This window comes from Mustela erminea, chromosome 6 (genome assembly GCF_009829155.1).
Source record: "Mustela erminea isolate mMusErm1 chromosome 6, mMusErm1.Pri, whole genome shotgun sequence".
NCBI lineage: Eukaryota > Metazoa > Chordata > Mammalia > Carnivora > Mustelidae > Mustela > Mustela erminea.
This window is the reverse complement of record NC_045619.1, coordinates 131,169,763-131,194,258: the sequence shown is the minus strand read 5'-3', so window position 1 is coordinate 131,194,258 and position 24,496 is coordinate 131,169,763. Positions and strand designations below refer to the sequence as shown.

Below are 24,496 nucleotides of genomic sequence, written 5' to 3'. Positions count from 1 at the left end.
GCCTCAGGCCTTCCCTCATCCAGGGCCCAGAAAAGCATACAGGTAACCACACATTACTCATTATAATGACATGTCTGTAATAAAAAATTAATATAGTGGTAAATATTGTCTATTAAAGTGACTCAGGCTGTTGGAAGAGTTTAATGCTCTATTTATAAAACAATAGAATCAATGAGGGAACTGATGAATTCTTTTGGATCATCATATACTTGGGGGAAGGGAGAAGAAAATACATTATGTAAAGGGAAATTATTAATAATTTCTTTTAAAATCCTCAAGGGATTATGTAATTTACTCAAAAAATTGGAATGTTTTGTTTTGATTAAAGAACCAATTTAAAGCTTGGAAAGCAGAATTGAAAGAAAAAAAGAGGTCCATCTGAGAATGGAGAAGTATTAATATCAGGCTCCCTTGGCGTCAAGAGTGGGACTGCTCTTTTTTATCGATTTTGTAATGATGCAAAGGAGCAAAATCTCCACATTTATAGCTCATACACAACAGTGACAGAAGGTTATAAGGAGGGAGGTAGACAACTAAAATGTGTACGTGTGAAAAAAGAGTGGTGGGTGAAAGTCCATGTTAAGTATATATTTAGAAGAAATAGTCTAAGCTTTGTATCTGCTTTAGCAGCTTTTATAGGACAGTACAATGAGGTATAAGCAAATAAGTTGATAAAAATATGGAATTATAGATCAAGAGTTAAAAGTTGCAAGCTAGAAAAGGGACTTAAGGGTGAGTTACAATACCGAGACATCTAAGCCACGTGTTACAGTAACCAAGGAGAGAGCAAGGAGACCTGGCTACTCTGTTCTTCCTTCTCATTATTTTTCCACTTTTGCTCTTTCTGCAGAAAGAGAGAAAATGAGAATATAAGTTAAATAAATGTGTTCATAGGGTTGTATGTGTCTGCATGTTTGTGTGCATAAAATTGCCTAGGAATCTTATATGGACTATGTTCCCATGGTCACATCCTGGACCTTGTCAATAACCAAGACAACTTTATCTGTAGATAAAATCTTTATCTTAAACTCCAGATAATCCATTTGCGGACTTTAATGTCCTGTTTTTCAACTTCTTCTTGAGCTTCAATTCTGCTAACGTTGTTTTCTCACTTCACGGAGATCTCCTTTTCTAATTTTTCCAGACGATCTCCCAGATTATCAGTAACCTTCTGTTTGTACTTCCCTTCTAGCCCAGCTCAGACTACAAGGCTATTCAAATGAACGACAATCCTACAACCTATTTCCTCCATCTTATACTTCGGTTACTGAGCAAAACACTCAGTAATGCTATTAAAAGGTAAACTGAGGCATGCTTCAAACCAGCAGTACCAAACTGAAAGTGGTGAGGAGTGCTCCACCTCCAGGAGCTAGGGGAAGGTTTTTAATAAAGAACATACAGAAGGAAAGCAAGGAAATTATCTGATTGGCAGGTAAGGTAAGCAGTCGCGTATATAGGAGAGGCTCGTTGACTATTTGTAATTCGTTGGCCTCAGGTTTCATTTTCTTAGATTTAAGTTGTTGACTCTGGGTTAGATTTTGGTTTGCTTACATCAACCATCAAAGCTTTAGAGCCACCTTGTCTAATGGCCTCCTTTTTAAATTACTTTAACAATGCAAAACTCCCAAGGCAGGAGCTCCCCCAAACAGCCCTCATTCCCTTACTCAGAAAAGAGTATTTCCTTTCTTGAATCTCAGAAAACTGATCATGTCTTATTCCCTTTGCTTCTCCAGAATTTCGCCCCTTGTTGGTGAACTTCACAATTTAGGACACTCCTCTGGATGCAGTACGAATGATTGATTGGGGACCAGGCAAGAGAGGGTGCAAGGACAGTGGGGAGACTGCTGTAGGCTTTATAGGGGTGGTGACAATGAGTAAGTGTAGACAGTTGAATTGCAAAGATATGGTAATTGTTGGATGGAATGCAGGTGGGAGTGAGTGTGAGGTGAGGAGATTTCTGGCTTGAGGAACTAAGTGGTGATATCTTCACTGATACAGGAGAATATTGGGGGGATCCCAGGTTTAGATAGAAAAAAAAAAAGAAATTTCACCTGTAACATATTAAATTCAAGACAGTTCTGAGGCTGTCTAGTGGAGATGTCTAAGAAGCACTGGATATGAGGTGTGCTCTCCAGAAGAAGGTTCTAAGGTGAAGACATAAATTGAGAAGATGACTCCATATAAATGATACTTGAAGGCAGGTAGCGAAAGAAACCCTTTAGGGAGAGAAAACAGAATGAAGACAGAAGAGGAATTTGTTCTAAGGAGCTTAACAATTCATGGAGGGGAGGAGGAGAAAGAACCATCCCTGAAGAGTCAAAAGATGAGGACACATGGGTATAAGGACAGTGTAATATAAGAAACCAATGGCATAGACCATTTCATAAAGGAGAAAATGATCAGTTATATCAAACATTGTTAAGGCGTCAAATAAGATGAGTAAAAAATGTCTACTGTTCTTGGCAAGATGAAAGTTTTTGATGACCTCGAGAGGGCTGTTTCAGTGGAGAGATGAAGTCAAAAGCCACCCTGGAGTGAGCTGAATAGAACTTATGACTGGAGAGAGAGTCCAGAAAACACTTTAAAGAAGTCTGGCTAGGTGGCTCAATTGGTTAAGCATCCACTTTTGATTTTTGCTCAGGTCACTCTCTCAGGGTGGTGAGATGGAGGCCTGCATGGGACTCCACACTGAGCATGCAGCCTGCTTAAGATTCTGTCTCCTCCTCCCAGTGCCCCCCACCCTTTCTCTCTTAATAACAATTTTTAAAAAATAAAGAAATCCTGCTATGGAGAAAGGAAAAGGAATCACAGTGGTGGTGGGAACAGGGGAGTGGGGAGGTTAAGATACAAAGACATGGTTTAAATGATGACAGGAAGGAATCAGTAGAAGAGAGAGGTTATAGATAAAGTAAGAAGGAATCGGTACATGGTTGTAAAATGTCCTAAAGGGAAGGAGACTGGATAGAGAACACAAGTGGTGTGGTGAACCTCGGGTAGTAAGAGAGAGATATCCATTATGATTGGAAGGAAGAAGAAAAAAGTGTGGTAAGATGCAAGTAGTGTTGCAGATTTGGTTGGAGTAATTCCTATCTGATGACTTCTATCAAGTTTATGAAGGAACCCTTCCACATTATCTGTTGAGAATGGGAGCTTTAAGGAAGAGTTGGAGATTGGAGAAGAATGAAGAAGACTTGAAATAGGCCTTGACAAGGGTAAGAAAGTGACGTACTCAGAGAGAGAGATATTTAAATTGTAGAGCAGTGATGAAAATCCAGTAGAGGTTGGATTTATATTGTATTCATCTGCCTGCCTCCAGGAGGGCTCAGTTATTGGTGGTGGAATGGGAGGAAGACAGAGCTGGATTTATGCACAGTTACAGTTACAGTTTTGCCAGATGGATGTCATGAGGAGGGTTAAGACACTGGTAAGAGAATGCCAATGAAAAATGGTCTGTGGAATCTAAACCAGTTCTTGAGGAGGAGAAGACAGGAGATGCTTAGAGAAAAAAATATACAGGCCAGTGGACTGGTGGAGATCATGAAGAAGACAAGTAGGAGCTAGTCAATGGCTAAATCACAGAAGAAACAGTGGTCAGAGAGTTTGGAGATGGGAATGGTAGAGTGATGAAAAATAAGGACCAGGCTGTGTCCCTGGAAGTGGGGTGCTGATGGGTGGTGAAGATCATGGACAATGAGGAGGTCAAGGACCTGAGAAACCAGACAAACTTCAGTAACTCAATTTTATCAGGGTTTTCTTATCTACAACCTTCCAAATGTTTTATATTTTTCCTTCCTTATTTCAACCATTAATCCACCTGGACATGATGTAAGTGTATGATGGGAGATTGCCATCTTTATTTTCTTCTATTTGGATAACCAGGTATCCTTGGGCCATTTGTTGAATGGTTTAACCCCCAAATGTCCTTCAAATTCATTCTGGCTGCACTATGCCTGGGTCCTCCTGTATACAGTCCTCATCACCTCCGACCTGAAGGGCTGCAGGATCCTTCAGTTCTTTTCTCGACATTCCATACTCTGCATGGTGCTGTGAAAGTTATCTTTCTAAAATACAAACGTGACCATGCCACTCTCCTGATTGAAGTGCTTAAATAACTTCTTTTTCTTTCCTACAGAATGAAAGTCCAACCCCTAATCCCGCCATATTTAAGAGGTTTCACAACATTTCTCTTTACAATATGTCTTTGCTTGTCAAGTCATCCTTCTTTTCTTTCACTATCAACATTTGTACCCAAATGGTACTGTGTGGAAAATATACAACTCAAATTTTCAAATCCTTTGTCAGAACCACTCATCGGAATCATAAGTGATAGATTTTTAAAGTTCTAATTCATTTTTATGACATTTAGCATCTGCTGTGTATCAGGCACAGTATGGTATTATAAATTTCAGAATTTACAATCAAAAGGACAGAAAACATTAATCCAAATATCTGGGTTTAAAAGGGAAGATATAGGGGTGCCCCAGCTGGCTCAGGTGGCAGAGTATGCAACTCTTGATCTCAGAGTCATGAGTTTGAGTCCCTCGTTGGGTGTAGAGATTACTTAAATAAAGAAAGAACAAAAATTAAAAAAAAATAAAATAAAAGGGAAGATACAAGGATAGTAACAGGCATTTGAGTAAACTGCTGGGAGAGTTCTGATGAGGGAGAAATAGTAATCTTATTTGAGGGAAATCAATTGAGGCTTTGTGGAAAAGTTAACTAGGTTGTGAAAGATGGATAAAATTTAGAAAGTCAGAGAAGAGGCTGATAGAGACTTTTAGGAAGAGGGATGGCATCAACAAAGGCAAAAGAAATGAGGAAGTGTGTGACCTTGGAGTACAGGATACAGCAAGAGAAAGATGCATGGCTAGAAAGGTAAACTGAGGCCAGAGCACAAATATCCTTTAAAGGACAAGTTAACAGACTGGGCTGTAGTTATTTAGCACTGGGAGTCAGTGCATTTAGGGGACTGACATAATTAGGTTGTGACATGATCAAGTGGGTTGAAATACAGAGAAATTAAATCTAAGGGTGCACCCTAATAGTCTAGGCATGGTATGCTGTTGGCTTGGCCTGGAGGCAGAAAAGCCAGAAAGAATGAATGCAAGAGAAATTTCAAAGCAGGATCCAGAGCAGTTAGATGACACCCCCCCCCCAAAAAAGTGATGGGGCACCTGGATGGCTCAGTGGGTTACGCCTCTGCCTTTGGCTCCGGTCATGATCCCAGGGTCCTGAGATCAAGCCCTGCATCGGGCTCTCTCCCCGCAGTGGGGGGGGGGGGGGGCTGCTTCCCTCTCTCTCTCTGCCTACTTGTGATCTCTGTCAAATAAATAAATAAAATCTTAAAAAAAAAAAAAAGAGGGAGAAACAGGTCTAGCTCGGCTCCAAAACGATAAAAAGGTAAGTGTTTCAAGAGAAATCCCTGCACCTGATTAAGTACCATTTATATTTGCATTTGCCTAAATGGAATTTCTTGTACTTTTCTCTTTTGGTAACTTTTAAAAGACATTTAATATTGAATATTATATTAAATGGACATGGGGACTTAGAGTGGAGAAGGGAGTTGGGGGAAATTGGAAGGGGAGGTGAACCATGAGAGACTATGGACTCTGAAAAACAATCTGAGGGTTTTGAAGGGACGGGGGGTGGGAGGTTGGGGTACCAGGTGGTGGGTATTATAGAGGGCACGGATTGCATGGAGCACGGGGTGTGGTGCAAAAATAATGAATACTGTTATGCTGGAAATAAAAAAAAAAAAAAGACATTTAATATTGAAAATTGTTTTCAAAGCCTAACTTTATGCCTTGAGGTTAATTTAATTAATTAATTTATACTTGTTTCCCTTTTTATCCTCTTTTACATGTCACAGCTTCTGCTGGATATGGTTGGGTCGCCAGACCAGGACCTCCAGGAAGCTGCTGCCGGTTGTATATCCAACATACGCAGACTGGCTCTTGCTACAGAAAAGGCAAGATACACTTGAAATGTGATCAGATGTTAACAGCTACCAAATTTTACGTGACAGAGAACCAGGCAGTCCCATGGCCAGGGAGCCTAGACCAGAAAGCATTGACTAGCAAATGCTTTTTACAAACAGATAAACGTCTGGATGAAAACACAGGAACTAAAAAGTCAAAGGGAGCTATTCACCCACAAATTGCATAGGTATTTGTGTCCTGTTTAATATTTTAGGGATATGCCATATAAAGAAATGTAAAACCAATAAATTTGTGATAATTTTCCAAGAATTTAAGAACATATGTATACAATACATATACTTATTTGGGGGGATACTTTTGTATTTGTGATGATTTTAATAAAAGATATGGCTTTCCCAGTGTGCAGTTCAACAGTCATTTGAGAATGTCTTAAGAATTCCCCTTCTGTTAAACCTATCTGACTGCTCTGTCATTACGGTTTTGTCTGTTTGATCACTTGCAACCCACGGGAGAGCGCTAAGGAGACGTGCTGATTTCACGAACTGTTATTAAATAGAATTTAGAGTCAAGCAGCGGGACCTAGAGAGATCATCCTGAGGTCATCCTATCAAACATTAGAGAAGATAATGTGTGACTGTCACTGTACCAGATAATGCAAATCACAAAAACATAAGCAATGAGTGGGATTTTTACTTTTAGACTGACAAAGCATAAACAATTATGTTTTATTTCCCTCACAGGACTGACCAACACTTTTATTGAAGAATTAATTTATGCTGCTCTAAGGATAATATTACTTCACATAAAATTGCTTTGAATTTTTGAACTTGCTTTTAGCACACCAAGTACCTTTTTTTTAAGTGGCCCACAAAAGATTAATAGCATTTTATCAGGTTATGGAAACATTAGAGGCCACTTAAAAGAATCACCTATGTAACCTCGGTGTGCTAAAATGTTTGGGAACTGACTGTCCAAAGTATCCAGTACTAGCCAGGAAAATAGCTTTGCATGCATCAGTTCCATAAACTGACAATTTCGGTTAATTCTTTGAAGAGCAGGCTACGCGGTTTCATTAAAAAATTACTAAGTACTGTCTATGTTTGTCATAATTTGCAGAGGATCATAAACTTAATTGAATTAAATGTAAATAATTTGTATGAAATGAAAAGCCTGTACAGGATGAAAATTATAGTACTGATAGATTCTCTGATAAAAAGATTAGACATTTATGAGCATTTTAAGGTTTTGTAAAACACCAGTTCATCTTCTCTGCTTTTCAGAAGAGGTTATAGAAGATGATAGGAACAAGGTAATTAATTCTAATTAAGAACTGAGTTTAAAAAACAAAACAAAACAAAAAGAACTAAGTTTAAATTATAGTGTAAATCCTTTAACTTTCAACATATTTCTAATGTTAAAGTAACTGTTTTGCCATGGTTCACGAACATTAAAGGTACATCTCAGAAATCACAAATTATGACAGCCATAGAAAATGAACAAACATTATTGTTATATTTTTATTAAAGGAAGCTTTTATCACTGTCTTAAGATTTCAAGATCTTCTTGAAATTATGGGGTCCTAGGATCCACAGGAAGTAGCAGGTAGAAAACAGCAGCATAGAAAGAATTGCAAGTGAATGACTGTTCCTTTATAATATGCTTCACAGAAAGAAGCTGGGGTTTATGGTTTTTTTATGATTAATAAATGCATAAAGGGAAAGCAACGTGTCATTTGAAAGGGAACTAGGCATTTGGAAACAGATCAAGGAAATTAACATGAAAATAATCTTGTATGTTCCTAAGAATTTTTTAAATTCTAAATTTTAAACTCCAGAAAAATACTACCAGAAAGGTAGTATTTTTAGGTATCACAAAGGAGAACCTGAGGTTAAGGGCAATTTTTGGCTCTGTGTGTGTGTGTGTGTGTGTGTGTGTGTGTGTGTGTGTGAGAGAGAGAGAGAGAGAGAGAGAGAGAGAGAGAAACAACACAGAAAACTCTGATCTCACTAGAAAAATGTCAAAGACAGTGAAAGTATTAAAGAGGGCACATGATATGATCAGCACTGGGTGTTACATGCAACTGATGAATTATTGAACCCTACATCTGAAACTAATGATGTTCTATATGTTGGCTAACTGAATCTGAAAAAAAAAAAAAAAAAAAGAAAGAAAGAAAAGAAAAGATAGTGAAAACACCCAGAGCTACCCGAGAACAAGCATGGGAACAGACACACCATCTCTTTGTTACTACATGCTGTGATAGAACTTGTCTTTTCTTTCTTTCTTTTTTTTTTTTTTATTAGTTTTGCATAAGATTTTGTGTGTTATAATTTATTTTCTGCTATTTAAAGCTGGCAAACTTAATTCCTTATAAGTTTTCAGCAACAGTTCTTTTTTAAGTTTTATTTTTCCTCAGGACATCCTAGGAATCCAATATACTCTTGGGTGATAGCCGGGTTTTCAGTTTGAAAGGGGTTTAAGAAGGAAAGAATTTTAAGTAGATATTCTTTGATCTTCCACTGTCTTTGGTTTGCAGGGCTTCCTTTTAGAATTCCTTGCCATGACTATTTTGCTGTTCATAGTGAATGTTCTTTTGCTACTATCAAGATGACTTGCACTAAAAATAACTTGTTTCTTTTTTTTTAATTTAATAGTTTTTCATTGTCCCAAGATTCATTGTTTATGCACCACACCCAGTGCTCCATGCAATATGTGCCCTCCTTAATACCTACACCAGGCTCTCACAAACCCCCACCCCCCTTCCCTCCAAAACCCACAGTTTGTTTCTCAGAGTCATAGTCTCTCATGGCTCATCTCCCCCTCCGACTTCCCCTAACTCATTTCTCCTCTCCTTCACCCAATGTCCTCTGTGTTATTCCTTATGCTCATTTCTTTTTAAGACTTTCCTAGGTTCTGACAGTTAACAGAATGTTGATTTCCTTAGGGGATGGCATTGCAAATCCTGTTACTGTGATAGACTTTGGTATTATCATTATGCCTCTCTAAGCCTTTGCATGGAATTAAGAGACTATGATCCAAAACACTCCATTATTTCCATGTAGGAAAATGAAAATCTCAGTTGTTGATAAACAGACAACCGAGATCATTGAGTAAATCTTTTTTTTCTTTGACCTAATGGGATTAGGTTTAAAAGGTAATTTCACAGTCCAAATAATTCAAGATGTTTTATCTCATTCCATGGAAGGCTTGGGAATGGAATAGGCTATGTTTATACCTACAATTCAGCAAAAACAATAGGGAAACCCACTAATTTAAGAATCTCAGTGACTCAAATGCACTAAATGCTCACCCAAAGAATACTTTCTCATGTACCCAAATGTAGAAGGTAGAATTCTGTCTCTTAAGGAGACTGGAGTAGAAAAAGAACCAAATTGTGCATAATGCTAATACATGCAGGCACTGTATTATGTACTTCCCACTTATGATCTTATTTAAAATACAGAATTGGCAAAATAGAGGCTCTCATATCATACTAGGGTCTATCTAAATGGGTACAATCATTCTGCAAGAGCAATTTGGCAATGCACACCAAAAGCTTTATAATTTTGTGTGCCTTTTGGATGGTGCCCAGTTATGCTACAAGACTACTTACCACATCATTGTTTATAATGGTACAAATGTTAGGGGAAATTTTGGTTAATTCAATTATGGTCCAACCACATAATGAAACTATGTTGTAGAATACTAGCTAATGACATAGAAGGCCTTTCGTAAAATATTGTTAAATTGGATAGCAGGTTCTGAAGCAGTATATACACAGTGGGGGCACATTTTTAGAAAATTACACACATGTAGCTAGTCACAATGAAAGAAGATACAATTTCAATATACCAAACTGTGATTAAACAAATGATTATATCTGAATGGTGCAGTAAGAATGGTTTTTGTTTTCTCTCTGCTCATCTGTTTTCTAATCTGTTCACAATGAACATGAATTACTTTTTTTCAATAAAAACACTCCCAGTGAATTTTACTTTTTTATTATTTGGATATTTCTAAGGCAGGCGTTCTTCCTAATGCTAATTTTAAAAAAGAAATCCTCAGTTAACAAATGGGATACACAACCCATAGATAAAATAAATGAGCAGGGTTGTTTTTATTTTTTTTTATGAAATAAGAATTATAGCTTCAACATCTAAACCACTATCAAAATATTTTTCTTCTGCAAAATGCATATTTGCAATAGCTCTCAACTACAGCTAATTAACAGTATGGTATAATTGAAACATACTGGGGTGGCCCGTAGTAAATTCTGAACATTTTCTTACTTGGTTTTTGTAAATTAAGCAGACGAATTCTATTTCCCAAGCATGTAGGAAGCAGATAAATGAAATAACTCAAGAGGTCATTGATAGATTGCTTCATAAAACATTGTTTTGTTTACTCCATTATAGATACCTAAGACAAACAATACTGTAATTTACTAATATATTTTTCCTGTATAAATCTAATAGAAATACACTCCCAACAAAATTATACCCACCAGTAAGTAAATACAGTAGACTATGAAAGACTTCTCATTTCCCCTTTTGTGTGCTCTTCCTTTATGCTCTAATTGTTCTATTAATTTCCTTGCCCTCTAGCAATTGTTTTCCTTTTTTCTCTGCATTCAAATCTCTACGTCTTCGGCTTCCGTTCCCACTTCTCTAACAAATGGTTATTACATTTTCTGCCTCTTAAAAAAGTTTTATACTTTAATTTCTATAAATGCAAGATACAAAGTTAGCATTGCAATATGTTTTCCATGCACAACTGTCATGGCTGACTTGAAATCATGTAACAGATGGAATCCTTATAACTCCATTATTTTCAAATTTTCAAGTAAAAATAATTTATTCTTTATTTGCATCTGTCAAGACCAAAGGGAGATTTTCTTTCTTCAGTTCATGCCACCCTGATTAGTTGATAAAAAGACATCCTTTGCAAATTACATAATTGGCTCATGATGTTCAGAGTTAAGATTTGTCATTAGTTTAGATTTATGCCCCAATTTATTTTTAACGATTGAAAGGTATATTAGTGTATGTCATATGGTTCATACAGGCTTAATCTATAGCTGGTTGGCTTGCTCACAGAGAGTGACTATAGATCAAAAAATGGAGTTCAGATATGTGCATAGTTAAACGCAAATCCCTTTTCACTACTGGAAAGAAAACTGACCTTCCTCAGTAGATCTATTACATTAGGAATTATAAACCAACGTGTTCACAAGAGCTAGACAAGTAACATAAATGAGTAGAGAGAGCTAGATATGTTGTTTTTGAAATATAGACATGAAGTGGGTTGGGGGGATGGGGACATAGGTGATGGGGATTAAGGAGGGCACCTGTCGTGATGGGCACCAGGTGATGTGTAGAAGTGCTGAATCACTATATTGTATACCTGAAACTAACATAGCACTCTGTGCTAACTACACTGGAAGTACAATTAAAACAATAAAAAATAAGTAAGAGAAACACAACTGGCAACTGACCTTCAGCCTACACATCGAGGAGACAAAGGGACTGGTGGAAACTAGAGAACTAGAAAGTTCTCTCAGACGAACTACTGCTCATCTCTAGCCGGTTGTTGCTAAATCTTACAACTTCTCAAGAGAAATTCAGATTTTTACAGGCACCCTCCCAAACTTTAAATATTGGCTATGGTATCAGTCTGCTAAGGCTGCCATAACAGAATACCACAGTGGCTTAAACACCAGACATTTATTTTCTCACAGTTCTAGGGGCTAGAAGTGCAAGATCAGGCTGCCAGCAGGTTGGTTTCTGATGAGGCCTTTCTTTCTGGCTTGCACACAGATGCCTTCTTGCTATGTCCTCATATGGCCTTTCCTCTGTGCATGCAAAGAGAGACCAGTCTCTGGTGTCTCTTTCTCTTCTTACAAGGACCCTAGTCCAGTAGGTTTGGGCCTTGCCCCCTAACCTCATTCAACCTCAATTACCTCCTTAAAAGGCTATGTCCATATTTTGAGATTAAAGGTTAAGGGCTTCAACATGTGAATTTTTATGAGACAGTCTGTAACAGCAAACACACAGAAGAACCAAAATGATTCTGTGAATGAGATATGGTTTACAAATCTGCAACATCGTAATCTTTATCTATTAGAATGGGAGCGTATTTGATTAAATCCTGACCATCGCAACCCCTAAAGATGCCTAGAATGAATCACTAGAAAACCAAAGAAAATAATTTGTGCAAAAGGGCACATGTCAAAATATCTTGGTCTGTGTAGATTCATATTATGATAGCAGTACTACAAAATGCAGTACTGAAGAGGCTGACTTCCTCAAATTCATATAGAAACCTGGAAAAATTACGCTGGAGAGGTAGATTATCATAACAGTAAGTGTAGGGTTATAGGATAGCAGTGCTGGAGACGTCTTCAGGGCCAAATCACTTGCCTTAATTAGGCAAGTATCAAAGCTACTCAGAACAGAAGCCTATTTTCTTCCAGTGGTTTTCTAGGTATAGATTCTTACCATTCTCCCTCAGACAGATTGGACTAGCCAGATTATGAAGGTAAAAAGAGTCTTGAAACTTGCTTTGAGGAATCTGAGCTTAATCCTACAGGCCATTGTTCCTCAGACCCCCTGCTTACAACAATCTGGGGTACCTGTTACAATGCAAAGTCTGGGTCCCACCCCAACCGACTGATGCAGAATCTTTGGGAAATCCAGAATCTTCAAACTCCCCAGACTGTAGTCACTGGGTTTTGAGCATAGAAAAAAATAGCTACACAAAGATTTCCTAAAAGTTAATCTGGTAGGGGTATAGCAAATAGATTATAGGATAGGAAATCAAACCAATAAACATTTGTTATACAAGATCCAGTTTAAAGCTGCAGAGGATCAAGATTGGGGAATAGGAATAGACAGGAAAAAATAAAACAAGACAAAATCAGAGAGGGAGACAAACCATAAGAGACTCTTAAATATAGGAAGTAAACTGAGGGTTGCTGGAGGGGAAGGCGGGTAGGGGGATGGTGTACATGGGTGATGGACATTAAGGAGGGCACGTGATGGAATTAGTGTTGGGTATTATACAAGATTGATGAACCACTGACCTCTACCTCTGAAACTAATAATACATTATATGTTAATTAACTGAATTTAAATTTAAGAAAAACAAGAAAAAAAAGGAATAGAAAGGAACAAGTATGAGAAAAAATGTTAAGAAAACATTGGCAGAACTGACAAAATCTTTAAAGTTACAAATAACAGTCCCTTATACATTAGAGAATGAATCCACGATCATGAAATGAACTCTACCTCTATTCTGTTATACTAGGAAGACCCCTGGTATACTTCTACAGCAGTGCTGTTCCACAGAAATAAAAGACAAGCCACCCTGTATTTTAAACTTTTCTGCTCAACATCACTAACAATCAGGCAAATGCAAGTCAAAACCACAATGAGATATCAGCTCACACCTATCAGAATAGATAGTTTCAAAAAGATAACACATATTGGTGAGAATGTGAAGGGACCCCCCCGTGCTCTTTGGTGGAAATAAAAACTGGGAAAGTATATGGGGTTTTCTCAAAAAATTAGAATCAGCAATCCCACTTCTGAGTATTTATCTGAAGAAAACAAAAACACTAATTCAAAAATATAAACACACCCTCATGTTCATTTCAGCATTTTTTATAATAGCTGAGATATGGAACCAAGCTAAGTTGTCCATTGATGGATGAATGGATAAAGAAAATGGGGTGTGTGTGTGTGTGTGTGTGTGTGTGTGTAATAGAATACTATTCAGCCATAAAAAAAAAAAAACAGTGAAATCTTGCCCTTTGTGGCAATATGGATGGACCTTGAGGGCATTATGCTAAGTAAAGCAAGACAGATGGAGAAAGACAAATACCATATGCTCTCACTTCTATGGGGACTCTAAACAACAAAACAAAAGTCCAAGCTCATAGATAGAAAACAGACTGGCGATTTCCAGAAGCGGAGAATGGGTGTGGGTGAAATGGGTGAAGGGATTCAAAAAGCACAAACTTTCGGTTATAAAATGAGTCATGAGGATGCGATGTACAACATAGTGACTATAGTTAAAAGTACTGTATTTCTGGAACACTGAAAAAAATTTTAAAAAATAAATAAAATTTAAAAAATAAAAAAATAAAAAAGAAGTATTTATGATAAAAAATACTGTATTGTATATTTGAAAGCTGCCAAGAGAGAAGATCGTAAAAGTTTTCACAACAAGAAAAACTCTTCTGTAACCATGTATGGTGACAGATGTTAACTAGACTTATTGAGGTGGTCATTTCACAATATATACAAATACTGGATCATTATGTTGTACCTCCGAGACTAATGAATATATGTTAATTAGAGCTCAGTTAGAAAGTAACAAAGACAGATGCCTGGCTGGCTCAGTAGGAAGAGCATGTGACTCTTGATATTGGGGTGATGAGTTTGTGTCCCACATAAGGTGTAGACTTTATTTACTTAAATAAACAAATAAGTAAACTTTAAAAAAAAGTAATGAAAACATAAATACATGAATAAAATAAAATTTCCAGTAGCCTTATTTAAAAATGTTAAAACAGGTGAAATTAATTTTAATCTGTTTAACCCAATGCATCCAAAATATTCTCCTTTAAACATTTAATCAATATAAAAATTGAGATACATCACCTTTTCTTTTTCACTAAATCTTTGAAGTCGATGTGTATTTTACACTTGCAGCACAGTTCAATTCAGACCAGCTACAATTCAAGGGCTCACTAGTCCTATACAGTCAAGGGGGTACCATGTTGGATAAGTCTTAGCCTACTCACTTGGTTAGGCTAAAGGGTTTCTTTCATCAATACTGGTGTTCATTTATATGAGTTTTCATTATTTCTTTGGTTTATGTCAAATCATTGGCTGTCTTGTCTGAATGCTTCTTTCCCTCTTGACAGATTTCTCAGAGTCATGCTCTTTCTACTGGCATGATGACTTTTAAAATTCTAGTTTGTATGAATTTCAGTGCAATTCATCTAGAAGGCTATAGTCAGCATTATATTTGGGGTACAGTTATCTTTTTAGAAGATTTTCTTTGAGAGAGAGCTTGCAGGGGGAACAGAGGGGCCGAGGGAGAGGGAGAAGACTCTACTGAGCAGGGAGCCCGATGTGGGACTCGATCCCAGGACCCTGGCATCAGGACCTGACCGAAGGCAGATGCTAAACCCACTGAACCACACAGATGTCACAGGTACAGTTATTTTTAAGTGTTTTTTTTTATTGTGATAAAATATACATGACATAAAATGTACCAGTGTAGCCATTTTCAACGTACAGTCCCCTGGCATTAAGTTCATTCACACTGTTGTGTGACCATCACCACCATCCATCTCCAGAAACCCAAACTGAAATGCTACCCCCATTACACAGTAACTCCTCCTCCTCCCTCCCCCAGCCCCTGAGAATCTCCATTCTACTCTCTGTCTCTATGAATCTGACAGCTCTACGTACGTCACAGAAGTGGAACCAGGCAGTATTTCGTCTGCTGTGTTTGGTTTATCACACTCAGCCTGTCTTTAAGTTTAATCCATGTTGTGGCAGGTGTCAGAATTTCCTTCCATTTCATGGATGGATACTATTCCATTGTAGGAGTATACAATGGAATATTCACCCACTGATGGGCATTTGGGTGGTCCCCATCATTTGGCTATTGCTCTGAACATAGGTGTACAAATATCTGTTCCAAGTCCTTGCTTTGAGTCCTTTTGGGTTTAGACACAAGTGGAATTGCTGAATTGGATACAGTGATTTTGAAGACCTAACCCTTCAAATCTATAGTGAGAAATGGTGGTTGCGGCATCCTTACCAGCAGAGTCAGTGGACTTGAGGTACACTCAGGCCGTCTCTCTAGAAGGACCTCTGTTCCCTAAACATTCCAACAGCTTCACGGTCACTGACTCATAGACAAAGAATCCCCTCAAGCTGCTTCAGTAGGTTTAGTATATTTTAAATTCTGAATGAGCCAAGTTCTCCCAGTGTGTGATTCAGTGAGTGCAAATTAGGCATTTAAGAAGGTATAGTCATACTTTTGGAAAAATAGTAAGGCCTTGCAACTGTGCCACTAATAGTATCAAAATGGCCTTAAAAATATGAACATAACTCTCATAAGTTCCACTGTGTGATGTTTAGATTGTGCTAAAAGGCAAATGTGTCTTTTCTGCAACCACCGTGTACAATACTGCACTTGTAGAGAGAAAAAGAGGCTGAAGGCCTCTGAAAACTTAATGCTGGAGCTCTCAGAACTCTTTCTTCAGTGGGTGCTGCCATGAGAATTTGTGCAATTTGCATTGTGGACGCAATCCAAATTTAGAAACAAATAGGCCTGTAAATACGGTGAGACCGGTTTCCTGACTGCTTGCAAAATCCGCTATCTGCATCTGCTCCGGCTTCCCTCCTGCTTTATGCCCCTCTGCTGCAGGGCAACGGCAGCACCAGCCAAACCTTGTTTTGCTGGCCTGTCGCGCACACATCAGGAGGATTTCACAGCTAGCCCCAGGTTTTCCCTTGAAGGAAATGTGTCGTTTTTTTAAAGCTTTGGTGGCTGTTTACAACCTTCACTTGCACAGTGCAAAACATAAAGGGATCATCTCAGTTATACCGTCTTGTTGAAGCAGTGAACGCTGATTTAAAAAGAAGACAAGCCAATGCACTGTAATCTCTGAGGTCAATTTATTTGGGTTGTTCTCTTAATCTGAACTAATTATGAGCTAAAACAATAAACTTGAAGGTGTAAAGGAGACTCTTTTCTTCTCTGCCAATGAGTGCATTAGACAAATGTGCAGGACAGATGTGGTCCTGCCAAGATTTGCAGTCCATCTTCTCAGAGCTGGGCAGATTCTGCTTGTGGGCCCAACGGAGCTCAAACGGGCTTGCCCTGGACTGTAGCTGTGTGAGATTTTCATTTTTGGAAAATACTGTGAATAATTTCCTGAGAAAGAATATTTCTCTTTATGCCCTTTAGGCAGAGGACTGATGTTCCAAAGAAGGAATGAGAAATCCCTTATGAACATTGGAAAGCCCTCACTTTATTCTTTTTAAAAAAAAAAACAACTTGAGTTTTAATTAATATGCAAATGTGTACAATTTGATGAGTTTGGACATAGGCAAACACTCATGATACCGGCACCACGGTCAAGGTAATAAAACATACCTGACACCTTCCAAAGTTTCCTTGTGTCATGTTTGGGTATGTGTGTGTGCGATTAGAACTCTTAACATGAGACCTACCCTCTTAACAAATTTGAATTATGCATTACACTATTGTTAACTATAAGTGACTTGTATAGCAGTTTCTAGATTTTATTCATGCAGTATAACTGAAATTCTATACCACTGACTATCCCCCCATTTCCACCCAGCCCCATCACCTGGCAACTACTATTGGTTCTTCTGCTTCGGTGAGTTTGACTGTTTTAGAATAGTCATGGAAAAACGTCACTGTGTCCTTCTATGACTGGCTTATTTCACTTAGCATAATGTCCTCCAGGAAAAAAACTTTCTTAATAATAACCTTCTAAATAAATATTCTTAGATTATCCAAGGTAGTCCTGGTCCTTCTGCTCAGATATTAGGGAAACTGACCTAAATGTCTTTGATTTCCCTTCCCTTAAAGAATACTTTAGTATTCTAATTTCAACTCATCTCCCCAGTCTTCTCTCCCACTATTCTCTTTCAAATATATTCTATATGTACTCTGGTCCAAAAAAAATTCACATATGTTGATTCAGATGTGCAAAAATTTATGTAACTTCCTTTGATTTTTACATATTTTTCTACTGACGGTTGAAAAACTTAACTCTGCCAGTTGAAAGGGTCCAGCCTCTCCTGATTTAGAATAGCTGCTCCATCTTTCAGGCTTTACCCCCTTGAGTGCTCCCTGCCTTTCTCACCTCCTTCCCACATTGGTACCTTGTAGGCAGGGGACTCCTGGGAGGCAGCAGGTCAGGAGCCTCAAGGTAATGTATGTTGCTCTATTTGTCTCATCACCAGACTGCCTCCCTGCACACTGCAGGGAGCTGGGGCCATCACAGTCACTGTGCATCTTGTTTTGGTGGCTGCTGACATATGGCTGGGATTTGGGGTGCTGTGCTGACAACTGTGCTGATGCCTGGAGTCCTCCATGGATCCTGGCCAAGAGGCCACCATCCCAGGAGCTTCTCTTGCGGACGCCTGGTCTCTTGTGGCATCCCTGTTACCCCACTGCTAGGCCTTCCCAGAGGCCTGGGATATGCTGGAGACTTTACCAGCACCACAGAGCTGGGAGAGGATTCTTGCAAGGCTGCCCTAACATCCCCCCACTCCCACAGACAGGTGTGCTGGGGCATCTTCCTAATGTGCTTTGCTGACACTGGAAATTCTCTAAGACAGGCTATCTCTAATATTTTTTGTTTCCTTCAAAAATCCCAAGTGGGCCAAAAGTTCACAGACAACCTCTTCTCCTTCTCTTCCTTGCATTTTCAAGCATCTCCTCCCAAAGTAGAGGGGCTTTATTCTCCTTAGTAGGGCGGGCACTTTTTCTAATGATATTCTTCATCTTTTTCTGAGGCCACCTCTCCAAACATTTTTTCTTTAGATAAAAACTCTGCTCCAAGAAGTTTGAGAAGACATGCTTCTACTGCTTGAAAGTCTATTTTTTTTTCTCTTGATTATTCCTTCGGTTATTTATTTATACAAATAAAACTGCATAGCTCAATGAATGTTCTCATAGCAAACACATATAAGGTCAAGACCACACAGATCACTGAATGGGCATCACCAGCACCTCAGAAGTCCCTTTCGGACCTGGTCTCAGTCACTGCACAAAAGCCACTACTCTTTTGACTTTCTAGCACTGCAGAGTATTTGAAAGTCTAATTTTTTTTGAGACTATTCTTTATCTACAGACTTTATTTTGACAATCTAGTCTGAAACCCAAAGCTAAGCAAAGACTTTGTTCTGGATAGTGTTCAGTTTCCCTTTCGCTGTAAAAAATTATCTTCAGCTTCTTCATTTAATGGAGGGAAGGCTTCAGGGTTTTCAAAACAACCAACTGACCAAACAAACAAATTAAAAAAAAAAAAACCGACTCTGGAAATAATAGGGAGGAAAAACACATCATATGGTATTTCAAACAACTGGCCACTGTAGTCAGCCAAACTAAACTGCTTTTCTTCCCCCAATATGTGGGACTGTCCTGCCTCTGCATCTTGCCTGCACTGTTCCCTTTACCTCAAATACATCCAGGAATTCAGTTTTAACTTCACACTTGTTTTGTTGTCACCTGACTTTTGGTTGATGAGCAGATTTTTTGTTGTCACCTGGTTGATGAGCAGATTTCTCTTTTGATTCCAGATGTATTAAAAGAAAAATTAGCAATGAATCAATGAAAATGACTTTATATCCATGCCAGAGCTGCATTAGTGTGCCATACCATTTTTTGGCAGCTACTTTATACTTTTGAAACAAATGATGCATTTGCAACAAATGATGTATGGTAGACACAAACTATGTATAACCTGATGGCTCTGGTTCGTGGGGATGGTGGCTGAAAGTTCTCTGGTTCGTGGGGATGATCTTATGCACTAATTAGATGAAACTGACTTGATCTGACATAGAGCAAAAACAAAGACAAAAACAAAACCCATTTAATATTTCCAAGAATTCTTGGGTGCGACATATCTTTCCAAATTACTGCATGATTCTCGTCATTGCTTGGTTCTTCTGGATGTTCAGCTCACCCGTCTCGCTTCTGACAACTACTCCCCTTTCCTTCCTCCCTTCATACGCTTGTGATCACAGATATGAAATACAACCCGTTTTCTTTGATTCTGAAAAATACGACTCATCCAAGGCAAACATGAGTGGGAGTCATTTGCGGAAGATTCTGGGGTTAAGGCAGGACTAAAGAAAGCTTACTCTGTAATACCAACCTCAGCTCTGCTTCCCAGACATTCTCACAGTCAACCTCTCACTTACATTGCCTGCCCTGTTGGGCTCTTTCTTCCTCCCCACCGATTTTCCCTTCCCATAGCTTCTCCCCATTCCCAGAACCCTCGCGTGATGCTATCCTCAGAGATTTAGATATTTCTGTATCGATTAGCTTTTGTTGTTTAACAAACCATTCTGAACAATCATTTATTTAGCTAGTGATTCTCCTGGTCAGCAATTTGGGCTGGACTCAGCTGGGCACCCTCATGCCTCTACTGTCAAAAGGAGGTTAGCTCTGCTTTTTAGTAGTTGGGCTCTCTCATGTGTAGGGCCTCAGTGGGACAAATGGGCTGATTTGAATCTGTCATGCAGTCTCTCATCCTCCAGTAAGCTAGCTAGTGTTTGTGCACATGGAGGTTGGGCTGGGTTCTAAGAGCACAAGCACACATACACAGGCTTCTTGAACTCTAGAATAACTAGTACACCATCTCTTCTGCTGCAAAGCAAGTCTTCACAGAGTGAGCAACAAAGTCACATTGCAAAGAGATAAGCATATGGCAGGCAAGGGATGGAGTAGGGATTAATTACAGCTATTTTAGCAGATAATTTATAATTCCTTGTTTCTCTTATATAGAGCCATTTAATTCTCTGTGCCTCAGTCTGAACCCATCCAGTACAAATCCTAAGGACTATCTTTCTACAATCAATGTGATCCTTAAATTGTTTTTAGTAAAAAGACATTTCTCTCCCCTCAGAAGAATTTTGCAGCCACCACTTAAACAGCTGGGTTCCCCGCCCCCCCCAGGAACACAGAGAAATAATGTCAGCGTGTGAGTGTGTGTGTATGGGTGGGGGTAGGGGGAAGATGTGTAAAAAAATAAAAGTCATTGCTTTGGCTCTTGGGATTATGTAATTTTTATTTTTCAAAATGTGTTGCTGGAGTGACTTTAAGATAAGCAAACAATATAAACATATATTTACAACTGCTCTATTTTATCCATCACAAGAATTATATGAGGACAGGAATCCTAATATCCCAGTGTGGTGATCAGACAGGTTTCTAACTTCCCTGATATTTGCTGTAGAAAATGGGTCAACCACAAATTGCAAAATAGATTTAAAATACACTGGAGATAAATACTTGTTAAAAAATGAATCATAAGGCAAATCCTTTTTAATTCAATTTTCAATAATGGCAGGATTAATAAAGACCTAAGAGAATTGAAACTTCTGTGAAAGTAATAAAAAAAAAATTTCTTTCCTAAGGAAAAGGAAAGAAGCTGATGAGGGAAAAATAATCAGTTCTGGGAAAGCAAATTTCAACAAGTGTAGGGCACAGATGAGAGGGAAAAAAAAAAAAAAAGACCTGATGGGAAGAAAGGAGTCCAGAAGAGCTGGATGGTCTTTAAACAAACACTTTTGGCAGGTGAACAAACTATAAGGGAAGTGCAGGACAGCGAACAGCTTGCCAAATTGGCGAAGCAGAACTGTACAAAGTTCTGAAAGGCAATTTTGAGAACCAAGGAAAGATGTCCAGCCAGATCACCAAGGATGAACAAAAAGAAGGAGCACAAATGGGTAGGGGACCACATCAAAAGTGAGAAAGATAATACAATGTAGGGTAGACACAAAAGACATCAGGAAGCAGTTAATCAGCTGCAATAATAAAAACCAAGTTATTATTGACTATGTTACCATGTGGCTAAATAACCAGTTCTGGATTTCATATATTTCTCTGCAAGCCTGTTGCCTGGCACCACAGTCAGCACTGACTAAGGTGCATTAAGTTGTGGAGCAGAAACCCTAACTCAAAATGGCATTTAAAATAAAGGGAATTTATTGGGCCATGTAACCAAGAGTCCAAAGGTAGAATGATCTTCACGTAAACTTTCATCTGGGTTTGAATTTTATTGTCTGAAATTATGTTGGCTGTCCCTCTCCTGTATGTTGGCTTTATTGTCATCAGGTTTCCCTCATGGCTACAAAACAGCTGCAGCGGTTCTGAAGGTCATATCCTCATACCACTCCATTCAGAAGAGTTTCACTTCCTCAAGCCACTGAGTAGACTGTCTGGGCTTCCTGCTGATGGAACTGGCTCAGGTAATGACAACAGAGATTGCCTTAGACCCAGCTGTATCCGTCCCTGAGGAGCTATGTAAGGAGATGGTTTTATGCTGATTTCCTCGGGTCCTACGGAGACTGCAACATGGGGCCTCCATTGCACCAACCCCACGTAGTGGGGAAGTGTGCAGTGGAAGGAGCCAGTAAGACCTGCCCTCGGGTAGTGCAGGTGACAGGAGGGTAGCCAGGATAGATTGTCCTTTACTGGGCTGTTCTGGTTTGGGTGACTAAGTAGATAAATAGTAAGAAACAAGGCTATAATGTAACAACCATGGCAGGTTAGAGAACACAGGGGGTAAACTTCAGCCTGGATCTTTCCCACTTCTGCCTTAAAGAAGAGCAACAGTTCTGTATATTAGAAAGTATAATAGGTATTACACAGTCTTCTACTCTTCTCAGTTATTGTACCACTAATTGTGGAGGTGTGTGAATACCCACCTCACAATGGGACTTTGGGAGGGTCAAATGTTCTTGTGCTTCCAGCTCAGTTAAAAATAAAACTGAAAACATTTCAATGTAAATAGTTGTCCTGTAGGCAGTTATTATCTCACTAAATTCTATTTTCATTTCAGTGAAATGTAATTGGTGAGAATAAATGTGTGGTGCATTTTTTCTTATATTATCAGTAACTTTGGTTCTATAAAAAACATAACTTCAGCTTTTTCCTATAATTACTAGTCTTGATATCTTTGAGATTGCTAGGGAAAAAAAATTTATTTCTTAAAGAAAATTTTTAGGGGCGCCTGGGTGGCTCAGTGGGTTAAAGCCTCTGCCTTTGGCTCAGGTCATGATCCCGGGGTCCTGGGATCGAGCCCCATGTCGGGCTCTCTGCTCAGCAGGGACCCTGCTTCCCCCCTCTCTCTCTCTGCCTGTTTCTCTGCCTACTTGTGATCTCTGTCTGTCAAATAAATAAATAAAATCTTAAAAAAAAAAAAAGGAAAATGTTTAGAGTACGCCTCTAAAGAAAATCGGCAAATAAGAATGATCACACTGATGTTGTAGGATAACATGAGGATTAAGGAGCTGACATATGAGAAGTAAGTACAACAGTGCCTGGCATATTAATTTAATATCATTGTATAATATAATTTATTAATATCATTTAGTAATACACAATGTCAATATAATATACAATAGTACAGTCATTATTACCCCATTTTACCTATGTTTACTCAAGTCTTTACTCTGTCTTTAGTCTAGACCTAGAAGGGTCAGTATTATTTTTTTAGCCCATTTTACAGAGGAAACTGAGGCATAGATAATAAATAGGGCTATTGGTTTTCTGAGGTATTGACATGGCAGGATTTTCCTGGTAAGTTATAGAGTAAGATTCACACCTTAAAAATAATTTCAGACTGGAGCACTTGGGTGGCTCAGTCAGTCAAGCATTGGGCTGGTGATTGCAACTAAGGTCATGATCTCATGGGTCATGAGACTGAGCCCTGCGTTGGACTTCTGGGCTCAGCAGGGATTCTGCTCCTGATTCTCTCCCTCTGCCCCTTCCCCCACTCACTATTGTTTCTCTCTCTCTCTCTCTCAAAGAAATCTTGAAAAAAAAACTTCAGATTTACTACTCTTTTATTTTCCTTGAATTCTCTTTTTCTACCCTACTTATTCGGTTGAAACATAGCAAATATATGAATGAGAGATTCTCTCTCCTAGTCATTTATGGGCAAATTTACCCTATAGGGCTTTTATTTTCTAACCCTTCTATCTTCCAGCCTCTTTTTTTAAAAGATTTTATTTATTTATTTGGCAGAGAGAGAGATCGCGAGAGCAGGAACACAAGCAGGGGGAGTGGGAGAAGGAGAAGCAAGTTTCGTGTGGAGCAGGGAGCCTTATGTGGGGCTCGATTCCAGGACCCTGGGATCATGACCCCAGCTGAAGGCAGTTGCTTAACAACTGAGTCATCCAGGAGCCCCTGCCTTCCAGCCTCTTTTGTTTTTAGTATATAGATTATATAATCTTACAGTTAAGCTTAAATATTTAACCTTACAATTAGACTCAAAAACCTGACATTTAGTAAGTAGTCACTAATATTTATTGAAGGAAGGAATGAATGAAACACAACACTAAAGAAAAAAAACTTATAGTAAATGTAGAAATGCTAATTCTTACACCACCACTCAGGCAAATGATAGAACCAAAGGAATATAAAAATAGAAGAAAGCCTGAACTAGTTGTGGAAACTAGGAATGCCATATATATATATATATATATATATATATGGAAACTAGGAAATATATATATATATATATATAAAAAAATATATGGCATTTACATACCAGGAATGTAACAGAATTTCTGCTAAAATATAAAGGGAATGGGAATAAACTATAGGAAGTCACAGAAGGTCAACTGTACATAGAGTTTTATAAACTGTTTTTATCACTATGCCTTAAAATTTTTTCAGGTGAATATCAATATTACCACTTCAATTACTTATAAACATCTTATTATGTGTATACATAATGATTTATTTCATTCTTGCTACCATTT

General features: G+C 38.4%; 1 protein-coding gene across 5 annotated transcripts in view; it reads left to right on the top strand.

Moving 5' to 3' along the window:
• Nucleotides 1–6,245, top strand: part of ARMC4 (armadillo repeat containing 4) — a 184,930-nt gene extending 178,685 nt beyond the window's left edge. For all 5 annotated transcript variants that reach the window (XM_032349730.1, XM_032349729.1, XM_032349731.1 and 2 more), the window contains one exon: nucleotides 5,870–6,245. In XM_032349730.1, coding sequence (XP_032205621.1) covers nucleotides 5,870–5,983 — 114 coding nt within the window. In that variant the 3' untranslated portion in view covers nucleotides 5,984–6,245. The remainder of the gene's footprint in view (nucleotides 1–5,869) is intronic.
• The last annotated feature ends 18,251 nt before the right edge of the window (nucleotides 6,246–24,496 follow it).